Source organism: Carlito syrichta, unplaced genomic scaffold (genome assembly GCF_000164805.1).
Source record: "Carlito syrichta isolate Samal-C Ts95f unplaced genomic scaffold, Tarsius_syrichta-2.0.1 Scaffold316384, whole genome shotgun sequence".
Classification (NCBI taxonomy): Eukaryota; Metazoa; Chordata; class Mammalia; order Primates; family Tarsiidae; genus Carlito; species Carlito syrichta.
The window spans coordinates 591,596-603,586 of NW_007260480.1; the positions used below are offsets into that span (position 1 = coordinate 591,596).

Sequence of the window (11,991 nt, forward strand, 5' to 3'; positions counted from 1 at the left end):
GGAGTGGTGGCTCACACCTGTAATCCCAACACTTTGGAAGGCAGAAGTGAGAGGATTACCTGAGCCCATGGGTGCAAGATCAGCCTGGGCAAACTGGTGAGACTTCATCCCTACAATAAATCAAAAAATTAGCTGGGCATGGTTGCATATGCCTGTAGTTCTAGCTACTTGGAAAGCTGAGGTGAAAAGATTGCCTGAGCCCAGCAGGTCAAGGCTGCAGTGGCCATGAGCATGCCACTGCACTCCAGCCTAGGTGATAGACTGAGACTCTGACTCCAAAAGAAAAATAAGAGAGAGAGAAAGAGAGAGAGAGAGAGAGAGAGAGAGAGTTTATATTGATATTTTCAATTAAAACTAAAACATAGAGGAATTTACTTAATTTCTTCAGTTTTATGTGTATCTCTTTTTTTTTTTTTGAGTCAGGGTCTCATTCTGTCACCCAGGCTGGAGGGCAGTGGCACGATCACAGCTCACCACAGCTTCAACCTTCTGGGCTCAGAGGGTCCTTCCACCTCAGCCTTCTGAGTAGCTGAGATGACAGATGCATGCCACCATGCCCAACTCATTGTTTGAATGTTGTAGAAATGAGGTCTTGCTATGTTGCCTAGGCTGGTCTCAAACTCCTGGGCTTAAACAATCCTCTCACACTGGCCTCCCAAAGTGCTACGATTACAGGAGTGAGCCACTGTACCCAGCATATATATGAAACTCATTTCTTATAAACTATAATCTTGACTTCTAACCACATTAACATAACTTATTTGCATTATCCTACAACATAGAAGATATTAAAATAGTTTTGAACAAAACCAATAGGGGGTGTGTGTTTGTGTATGGGGGTGTGATTTATTTCAAGGAATTGAGTCATGTGATAATGGAGGTTGGCAAGCTCAAAATCTACAGACTAGGTTGGCAGGCTGGAGACTCAGGGAAGAGTTCATGTTGCAGTTTAAGTCTGAAGGTGATCTGCTGGCAGAATTCCTTCTTGCCCAGGGGAGGTCAATTTTTGTCAGGATTAAGACCTTCAATTGATTAGATGAGGCCCATCCACAGTATAGAGAGCAATCTGCTTTATTCAAAGTTTATTGATTTAAATGTTTACCTCATCTACAAAACACCCTCACAGAAACACCCAGTATAATTTTTGACCAAATACTTTGTTACTGTGGCTCAGCCAAGTCAATACATAAAATTAACCATTACAAATATATTCCACTAAGTCTGTGCTGTGGGTTGAATTGTGTCCTGCCAAAAAAGATATGTTGGAGACTTAACCGCTAGTACTGGTGAATGTGACTTTACTTGGAAGTAGGGCATTGCATCACTGCAGACGTAACTAGTCGAGATGAGGTCCTATTGTAGTAGGGTGGGCCCTTAATTCAATATGACTGGTGTCCTCATAAAAACAGGAGATGACACACAGACATAGGTATGTACAGGGGGAAGATGATGCAAAGATACACAGAGAGAATACCATGTGATGATGGAGACAAAGATCAGAATGCTAAGGACTGCCTGCAACGCCAGAAGCTCAAAGAAAGGCCCGGGACAGATCCTCTCTCAGAGCCTCCAGAGGAATCAACCCTGCCAACACCAATTTCTTTGTTTGAAGTCACCAAGTTTAAGATCCTTTGTCATAGCAGCCCTAAGAAACTAATACACATTGTGTAGACAAAAAAACTATGCCACTTAAAATAATAATCTTTTTCTATGTGTTTATTTTACCAATTTGTAATAATAGGTTCAGGCATTTCTTTTTGTTTTTGATATCCTAGAATTGCTTTTCAATTTAATTTTTGGCTATTGATGGTTATTTATGTTTCCAAAGTCAAAACTATACAATAAGATATATTCAGAGAAGTCTTACTTCCATTCAGTCTATCCCACTTTGTTCCTTCTCTCCCTGAAATATCAAAAAATATAAAATAATAACAACAATGGTTATCTTTGGGAAGTGAGATTATGTGTTTCTTAACTCTTCTCTAAAGTTTTCAAGTCAGAACAAATAAAATTAAAAGAAAAAAGAAAATGACTTGTTTTACAGGACCCAGCTCAGGTTCCACAACCTCAGTGAAACCTTCCCATAAATACTTTCCCTTCTCTGAACTCTGTTTACTGTCCATATCGTTCTCTTAGCCCTTTGCAAAAATCAATCAATAAGTTGAAAAATTAATGCTCTGAGATCCGAAGAGCACCATACTGGATACTGTAGGGATACAATGTATTATCTGTTAAATTTCATGTATAGTCACTTCCTTGATTAAGCTATATACTGAAGTCAAAGCTTCCTCCATGGTAGCCAGTTCAGTCGACTGATAAAACCAGAATTCCTTTATCCAAAATATTGAAGAGAACATAATAAAAATGGAAACAGAATGATACAAATCCTTTTAATAAAGTATATCAGTGACAACTTCATGTTTAAATAAATATATCATTAAAAAATCATGCAAGAGCATTTTGTTATAATCACTAAGAAAGATTTGAGATTACTATTCCCTCTGCAGAAATGCTATGCACAGAAGCAAAATGATCAAAGGCTGATATAATAATGAATCTCAAGTAAGTGGCAGAGCCATCACGTACCTGTAGGGAAAAAAATCAACATAGAAGCTTTTAGCAATCTTAGTTAACTGTTAACAAGCAGTCAGCAGAAGAAAGGATCTGATGTAAGAGTGACATTCTAAATATACAACGGTATAGGAGATGTACTATTCAGAAGTGAGGCCAGCCACACATAATAGCAGTTCTGGTGCATATGAGTCAAATATCAGTCTCGGTTTGGTAAAACAGCAAGTGAAGCTAAACATTGCAACTACACATTCCTGATCAATTTTTTAAAGTGTCTTTCTGAAGTTTTGTTTATGAGAGTTTCCTTTAGTTAATGTTGCCTCAGAATATACTACCCTGATGCATAACTATACTTTTACATTTTTAAAAATGTCTTTCTGAAGTTTTGTTTATGAGAGGTTTCCTTTGGTTAATGTTGACTCAGAATATACTACCCTGATGCATAACTATACTTTTACATTTATATAATTTCTCTGGAAAGCAAAAAGCCTATATATATATATTAAAGTCGGAGTCTCACTCTGTTACCCAGGCTGGAGTGCAGTGGCACGCTGCTCGTGCGTGGCCACCACAGCCTCGACCTGCTGGGCTCAGGCAATCCTTTTGCCTCAGCCTTCTAAATAGCTGGAACCACAGGCATGCGCCACCGCGCCTGGCTGATTTTTTGATTTACTGTAGAGACGAGGTCTTGCCGTGTTGCTCAGGCTAGTCTCAAGGCCCTGAGCTCAGGCAATCCTCTTGCCTCGGCCTCCTGAAATGCTGGGATTACAGGCGTGAGCCACTGCGCCTCGCCTAATATATCTTGAAAGTTATAAATATGTTTATACCTTTGTACTCAGTAACTATATTCATTGAAATTCAATCTTAGAAAATAATAAAGGTGAAGGTTATGGTAGAAGGAATATACATAACACGTCCTCTGTGTATTACTTATCATGACAGAGGGAGGAAAAAGAAAATTAGCTCAAATGTATGTCAACAGGCAATATTATTTTAAAATTATAATTATGGGCTGGGCTCAGTGGCTCAGCCGGTAATCCCAGCACTTTGGGAGGCCAAGGCAAGTGGATTGCCTGAGCCTGCGGGTTTGTGACCAGCCCGGGCAACTTGGCGAGACCTTGCCTCTACAATAAACAAATAAAAAATTAGCTGGGCATGGTAGCGTGCGCCTGTAGTTAAGACTACTTGGAGGTTGAGGTGGAAGGATTGCTGGAGCCCAGCAGGTCAACACTGGGGTGGCCGTGAGAGTGCCACTGCACTGCAGCCTGGGCAACAGAGTGAGACTCCAACTCAAAAAAAAAAATTATAATTATGAAGCCTGTGATATGATAACTAAAAAACGATGATATCCATATATTGTCCATATATTTGTCCATATATTATTATTCCAATTCATGGTCAACAACGATGAAAATAAGGACAGTACAAGCTGCTGTGACAGGGTCACCAAATCATGGGTGATTTCCAGTCTCTCATTCTCCCTTACTATTTTCCATATTCTCTAGAATGCTGAGACCCTCCCTGATCCACAGTAAGTCCTGAAACGAAAGCAGAGGCTTTCTAATCATAACTTACTAGGTAAGGGTGGAAAAAATAGGAAGATAAAATTCAGCATGGTTAATCACTTCTCAGGATCCCACTGGCCTCCAGTTACTGGGTAAGTTTTGGTAGGAGATAAGAGTACTAATGGGATTCAAACACTTCCTACAGAATCTTCTGAAACACTGATTTTAACAGCTGCTTTCACTAAGTTGTGAAAAATAAACTTAATGGACAGGGTGCCACCTGGACCCTCATGTAGTGAAACCTTAATTAAACAAACAGCACCACCTAAAATACACATTCAGTTGTTTTACTTTTGTGTGTCTGTCTAAAGCCAAGGCCTGACAAATTAGCAGGAACAGAGCTGCTCCTGATGAGGCAGCAGCTTCCTCGCCAGCGCGCATTCATTTCACTTGACAGGCAAAGCCCAATGGAATGCTGTCGAAAAATACTGGTTTTCTTTCCACCTCATCTCTCTGTGGCTTATTTGTTGCTGATCCTATGCTCTAGTTCCCCTTATCTGAATCTCCCTTGTCCTTTCATGCTTAAATTAACATCCAATTTTGGCATCTCGAGCTTTTTTGATTCCTGTTCTGAAGGCCTACAGAACCCAATGAAAGAAAGCAAAACAAATAAATACTTCAAAATAAATGACAGAGAAAAATAAAACAAAAACAAACAAAAGAATTGTTTTATCCTTGCTGTCACCTCTGTGATGGATAAGAGGCTATTTATGAATGCTACATTTAGCTTCTATTATTGAGAATAATCGTCTCTGTTAGTTGACTAGGTACTGAACCTTATAATGCCACAAGGATATTTATTAACTCTATGACGGTGGAAATAGGTTTAAAGTCTAAATATACGGTGCTCTTCAAAGATAATTTTTATTTTTAAAAATCACATTTACTTACCACCATTTCTTCATTTTGAAGCTGCCCCTCTGTGTGTACCAAATCTAAAACACAAGAAATGAGTTAAGGCTCAAAATATGAGGATAACTACTGATTTTATGTCCAGCAAAACATGATATCTAAGTAAATTATAAGGTTAAGACCAGATTTAAAGGAATTACCAGTGTTTCTGTGTTGAAATTTGGTATAGAGACATTTGATGTAAAATGTTAAAAAAAAAAAAAAAAAGTCAGGTACAGTGGCTCATGCCTGCAATCCCAGCACTTTGGAAGGCCAAGGTGGAGGATTGCTTGAGGTCAGGAGTTAGAGACTAGCCTGGGAAACATAACAAGACTCTCTACCAAAAATTTAAAAATTAGCTGGATGAGGTAGTGTATGCCTATAATCCTGACTCCTCAGGAGACCGCTTGAGCCCAGGAGTGGGAGGCTGCAGCAAACTAGGCTCACAACACTGTAGTCTAGCCTGGGTGACAGAGATCACAGGAAGGAGGCTGGTGCTCTTACTATTCAATATGTATATCCTGCATCCAATCCCATGTCTCACTCACTTTCTTTACTATACCTAGTCTTCTCAGCTTCAACATTCAATGTTTCTAGATATCTCTTGAGGACAGTAGTGGTGGTTTGTAGGAGAAAGGAGTGGTCACCTAGCTTTGTGGGATAGAAGAAGGTACCTAGAGTCTAGCCACGCTGTATGTCAACGTTCAACTAATCCCCCTTGTTTTCTGGTCCATGTCTCACTCATACTTTCCCTGGCACCTGCTGCCTTCAAGTTCTAGACCTTTCTGCAGTTCTGTCTGGCAAACTGGGTTGCTTCTCACTGATATGCAGCTTGGCAGGAGCTTAGGTTATACCCTGGTCTGTTCAGCTACCTCTCCATCTGCTTTCCCTCTATCATTATATATTCTGATCTCTCACATTTGCTTTAGTCTCCTGGTTCTTTGTTTTTATTTTTTGTCTGTGTAGACTTATGCCTCTTTTTATTCCTTTACTATTATGGTCACAGTATTTTGGAAGGGAAAGGAAATTAGACACACGAAGGCAATTTGTTTGTCTTGAAGTAGAGGCTATACATTCTGCTGATGATATTTAAATAGTACCATTCAGGAAAGAAGATGACAAACTAATATTTATTTATTTTTTGTCTATTATATGCCACACCCTCATTCACGAAAACCTTAAATGGTATGTATCATCTCCATTTTTCTGATAGGGATTCTGAAACTCAGAAAAATTAAGTAGCATAGAAACAGTTACATAAACAGTGAGTGAAGAAGCAGTCCCGTATTCAAACCTGGGTCTTTCTAGGCCCTAAATTTGTCACAAGAATCATTCAAGTCATCTCTTTTCACTAAAATGCAGCCAGAATGGAAATGAAGAGTCAAAGAACTATTATATACACCCTTATGATGATGAAACAAACACATACCTTTTTCAATCCATTGCTCAAAATCAACTGGCTCTTTGGATGTGCTCTTTTCAATCTTCAAGGTCCGTACTGACATTGTAAATAAACAAAATAAATAAAGGGTTAATTATCTACCTGATTCTATGCAGTTGTCCTTATATTTCTTTTTCACACTGCCTGAGACTGTCAGACATTGGTAGGACTTCATACATTATTGGGATCAAGAAAACTGTTCTGGAAGCTACTTACTCTGTGTTTTTCCATAAATCCCTATGGCAAAAAACAGTCTTGTGTAACTGTAATCTTAACAAATGTTTGCAACCATATAACACAGAGTTAGTAGAGCTTTTTTGAATTGAGTATCCAGATTTTTTTTTTCTTTTTTCTTTTCCAAGTCGGGTCTCTATCACCCAGGCTGAAATACAGTGGCACAATCATGGCTTACCACAGCCTTGATCTCCGGGGCTCAAGTGATTTTTATGCCTCAGCCTTGCTATATTGTTTAGACTGGTCTCAAACCTCTGGGCTCCCAAGCAATTCTCCTGCCTTGGCTTCTCAAAGTGCTGGGATTACAGGCATGAGCCACATGCTTGGACTTAGATTTTTTTCTATACAAGTGATACTACTATTGGTGGTCTCGATCATAAAACTTTATGGAGAATCTATGATGAGTCAGGAATGTTTATTAATTCACTCTTGACTACAATATTATGAAAGAAGTATTATTAACCTACTTTACTGATGAGAAAACAGGCTTAGAGAAGCCAGACAAGGTGTTCTATACAGCTAATAAGTGCCACAACAAGAATCCAAACTTTAAGTCTGTTTGACTCCAGAGTCTCTACAATTAATGACAGAAGAGGCTTAAAAAGAATGCTGTCATATTCCTTCTGTACTGCTTTTTCCCCCCTGTCCCCAACCCCATCTGTACCACTCCGGATCCATTCCTCCCCTCTTTGTCCTGTTCATGCTGTGAGGGGCTGGCCTTTGTGGACTATGTCACCTGTATCTACTTTCCCACTGGCATCTAAGTGGATGTGGCTAATGGGAGGTACCAGGAGGGCAGTGGGGAAGTGAGATCAGCCTGTTTTACCTCCATTCCCTCCCTGCTTCAGTGCCACATCTTTGACAGTCTATGGCTCCTGCCACACAGGTCCTTTTGCACAGGCTCCAGTTTTCACGGGGCTCTGATAGCACTATTTTTTCCCCTTGTCCCAGGAGCAGAATGGCTTCTTGCTATAACTGGTTTCTGAAGTCCTTACCATAATTTGTTTGTTCCCTTAATCTAGGCCATAATTTTGTAAGTAGCCTCACCAATAAAGTCTCTTCATTTGAACCATCTAGGGTGAGTTCTGTTTCTCACCATGATTTTGTCTGATACATTTTGTCCTTAAATAAATACAGACAGGATTAAAATAATAGTCCAGGCTGAGCATGGTGGCTCAAGCCTGTAATCCCAGCACTTTGGGAGGCTGAGGTGAGAGGACTGCCTGAGTCCAGGGGTTTGTGAGACCCCTGGCAACTTGGTGAGACCTCATCTCTACAGTAGATCAAAAACTTAGCCAGGCATGCTAGTGCGCACCTGTAGTTCTGGCTACCTGGAAAACTGAGGCGGAAGGATTGCCTGAGCCCAGCAGGTCGACACTCGGGTGGCCGTGAGCATGCCACTGCACTCTAGCCAGAGTGACAGAGTGAGATTCTGACTCAAAAAAAAAAAGATAGTACAATGGGAGATTCTCCTCCTAAATCCCTCAGAAAATGCCATTAGTAATAGAAGAGTTGCAACTATCCAATGTGAATAATCAGGGTTATCAGACTTTCAGCAAGAATTGGACATGCAACTCCAGACACATGAATCTAGAATGAAGATATCAGAGAATCTAGTGTTCTGGCAAGCTAGTTTTTTATGCCCAGAATAGGGCCTTTTGCCAAAGACTTTCACATAGTAAATTGCATGGTAATTATTATGCACTTTGGAAGGGTTTCAAATTTGCAATTTCAGAAAGGCTAATTGAGCTCAAGGCAGTTAACTCATAATCCCCACCCTCTCACCCCAGCAATAAACTGGATTCCACATTATAGAGAAAAACTACTGTTTTGCCAGAAGTCTACACACTTGTCTTATGACTATGGAAAAATTAAAGGATGATGAAAATTAATGTATGAGCCTCATATGGAGCACCAAAAAAAAAAAAAAATTAATGTCTGACTTGCTTACCAAAGTAACTTTGAACTGTAAGTCTTTCAATCCTTACATGTTTGTGGAAACAAATAATGAACTCCTGGGGAAACATTCCTGTAGTGGTCCAAAATGTTTCTGGATTCCTATTGTTATTTTAAAGAAAAAAATAGGAATAGCCAAATAGAAATGATTAATCATGCAATTCTAATGAATACCTATTTTTAAAAATAAATGACTTAATTGCTAATTCTGCCTCTAATTTCTCTACAACCTTCATTCTTCTTTACTACTTTCAGGTAATCTTTTCTAAAACACAGAAACATAGAACTGATGTCATTCCTGTTTGAAAGGCTTCAGTGGTCCCTCATTGCCTGTAAATCTAGACTCTTAGTATGGCATTTAAGACTGTACACTCTGGTTCCATCATTAAAGTATGTTCCCTCATCATTGTATCCACACAAAGCTACTGAAAATTCTGCAAACATGTCATGCAAGCTTACACTTCTGGATCTTAGCTCATGAGGTTTTCTAGACCTGAAAACCCTTCTTCCCCTTGCAAAAGTTTATTCACTGTTTGGTCCCATTTCTCAACAAGTCAGAATCACTTCCTCCCTCCTCTGCACACATGTCACATTCAGCCTCTACTTCCACACTGGCTCTTAATCTCTTGTTCTTACGGCTCCAGCTATGCTGAATTCTTTGAGCCCAGTGACTTTCTCTTACTCATCTTTGCATCCCTACAACTACTACAATGGCTGACCCATAGTAGGTAAATGTTTGTTAAAAAAATTAAAACATGCACTCAGTTATAAGTAATATATAAAATGGTATATACTGTATATGGTATTGACTACAAAATTCATCATTCCTATTTTAACTAGATAAGCTTCTTTTTTGGAAGTAAAATTCTCCCACAGTGAAATTTACCTTAAGTGCATAATTTAATGGATATTTAAATGTTTAATGCTTATATAACCAATACCCCAATCAAGATAGAGGACATTTTTATGACTCCAGAAATTTCCCTTATTTTTTCTTCCAGACAATTCCTACCTTCCTTAGGCAATCATTGCTCTGATTTCTATCACCAGTGGACTATGCCATAAAGTTTTTATACATTCTTTTGTTATTTTTATTGGATATTCTTAAAGTTTTTGAAAATTTCTTTAATTTTTCAGGAGACAAGGTCTCACTCAGTCACCCATGATGGAATGTAGTGGTGTGATCATGGCTCACTGTAACCTTGAACTCCTGGGCTCAATTGATCATTCTGCCTCAGCCTCCTGAGTAGACTGGAACTACAAGTACACACCCACCACACCTGGCTAATTTTTAAATTATTTATGGAGACGGTGTCTTGCTATATTGCCCAGGTCAGTCTCAAATTCCTGGCCTTAAGTGATCCTCTTGCCTCGGCCTCCCAAAGTGCTAGGATTACAGGCATGAGCGACCTCACTGGGCCTTTTGTTGGATATTTGAATTGCTTCCAGTTTTTGACTATTTTAAATGTGCTGTTATAAACATTCTTGTACAAGTGTTTTTGTGAACAGGTTTTATTCCTCTTGGGTAATTACTACGTGTGAAATTGCTGGGTCATAGGGTAGAAGTATATTTAACTTTATAAAAAACTGTCACATTCCCAAAGTGGCTGTACTATTTTACATTCCTGCTGGCAATTTTCTTTCTTTTAATGTCTTTGTCAGGCTTTGCTACCAGGATTATGTTGTTCTCATTAAACAGTTTGGGAAAGGTTTCCTTCTCTACTTTTGAGTTTGTGAAAGATTGGTATTTCTTCTCTAAATATTTGACAGAATTTAATTTAATAAATACAAGGCTGTTCAGATTTTCTAATTCATCTTGTGTCTTTTTATAGGCTGAGTTTTTCAAGAAATCTCTCCATTTAGTCTAAGCTGTCAAATTTACTAGCTTAAATTTGTTCTTTATATTGACTTATTTTTTTTAGAATCTGTAATGATATTGTTTCTTTCATTCCTGTCTCTAATAAATTGTATTCTCTCTATTTCTTTCTTGGTTAATCTTGCTAGAGGGCTACAACTCTTATTAATTCTTTCAAATAGTCAACTTTTATCTTCAACAATTTTTCTAATAATTCTCTGTTTTCGATGGTATTGATTTATGCTCTTACCTTTATTATTTATTTGTTTATTTATTTTGAGACAGGGTCTTGCTTTGTTACCCAGGCTGGAGTGCAGTGGCCCATTGCTCATTGTGAACTTGATTTCCTGAGTTCAAGTGATCCTTACCCCAGCTTCCTGAGTAGCTAGGACTATAGACATGTTAAAAAACAAAAACAAAAACATTTTGTAGAGACAAGGTGTCATGCTATATTGTCCATGCTAGTCTTGAACTCCTGGCCTCAAGCAATCCTCCCACCTTGGCCTCCCCAAGCATGGGGATTACACGTGTGAGCCACCATGCCTGACCTGCTTATATCTTTATTATTTATTTTCTTCTACTTACTTTGGGTTTAGAATTTGCTCCTGTTTTTCTAGCTTCCTGAAGTGAAAATTTAAATTATTGGTTTTAAAAATTCTTCTTTTTAAATGTAAGTATTTATGACATAACTTTCCCTTGAAGCACTACTTTAGCAGCATCCCACGTATTTGGATATGATTTATCTTTGATATCATTCAGTTACAAATGTTTTCTAAGCTGGGCATGGTGGCTCACACCTGTAATCCCAGCACTTTGGGAGGCAGAGGCAAGAGGATTGCCTGAACCCAGGGGCTCAAGACCAGCCTGAGTAACATGGTAAGACCTCATCTCTACGATAAATAAATAAATAAAAATTAGCTGGGTGTGGTGGCACATGCCTGTAGTTCCAGCTACTTGGAAGGCTGGGGCAGAAGGATCACTTGAGCCCAGCAGGTTGAGGCTGCAGTGACTATGAGCATGCCAGCCTGGGTGTCAGAATGAGATTCCTACTCAAAAAAAAAAAAAGAAAAAAAAGTTTTCTAAGATCCCTTATTAGTTATTTTTTGACCTGTGGGGTATTTAGAAGAGTAAGGTTTAATTTGGGAGATTTTCTAAATATATTTTTATCTATTTTTAACTTAATTACATGGTGGTCAGAGAATATACTAAGATTTCGATCTTTTGAAATATATTGAGATTTATTTATTTATTTATTTATTTATTTATTTATTTTTTTTTTTTTTTTTAGAGTTGGAATCTCACTCTGTCGCCCAGACTGGAGTACAGTGGTCGCTCCCAGCCACCGCAGCCTCAACCTGCTGGGCTCCAGCGATCCTTCCGCCTCAGCCTTCCTAGTAGCCAGAATTATAGGCGCGCGCTACCACTCCCGGCTAATTTTTTGATTTATTGTAGAGATGAGGTCTCGCCTACCCAAGTGG

General features: G+C 38.8%; 1 protein-coding gene across 3 annotated transcripts in view; it reads right to left on the reverse strand.

Moving 5' to 3' along the window:
* Positions 1–2,376: 2,376 nt before the first annotated feature.
* HSPB11 (heat shock protein family B (small) member 11) overlaps positions 2,377–11,991 on the reverse strand; it is a 25,171-nt gene continuing 15,556 nt past the window's right edge. For 2 of the 3 annotated variants that reach the window (XM_008074263.1, XM_008074264.1), the window contains exons 3-6: positions 8,654–8,760; positions 6,457–6,525; positions 5,028–5,071; positions 2,377–2,586 (exon numbers count right to left, since the gene is read on the reverse strand). In XM_008074263.1, coding sequence (XP_008072454.1) covers positions 2,473–2,586; positions 5,028–5,071; positions 6,457–6,525; positions 8,654–8,760 — 334 coding nt within the window. In that variant the 3' untranslated portion in view covers positions 2,377–2,472. The remainder of the gene's footprint in view (positions 2,587–5,027; positions 5,072–6,456; positions 6,526–8,653; positions 8,761–11,991) is intronic. The other variant, XM_021707103.1, reaches the window with a different exon arrangement.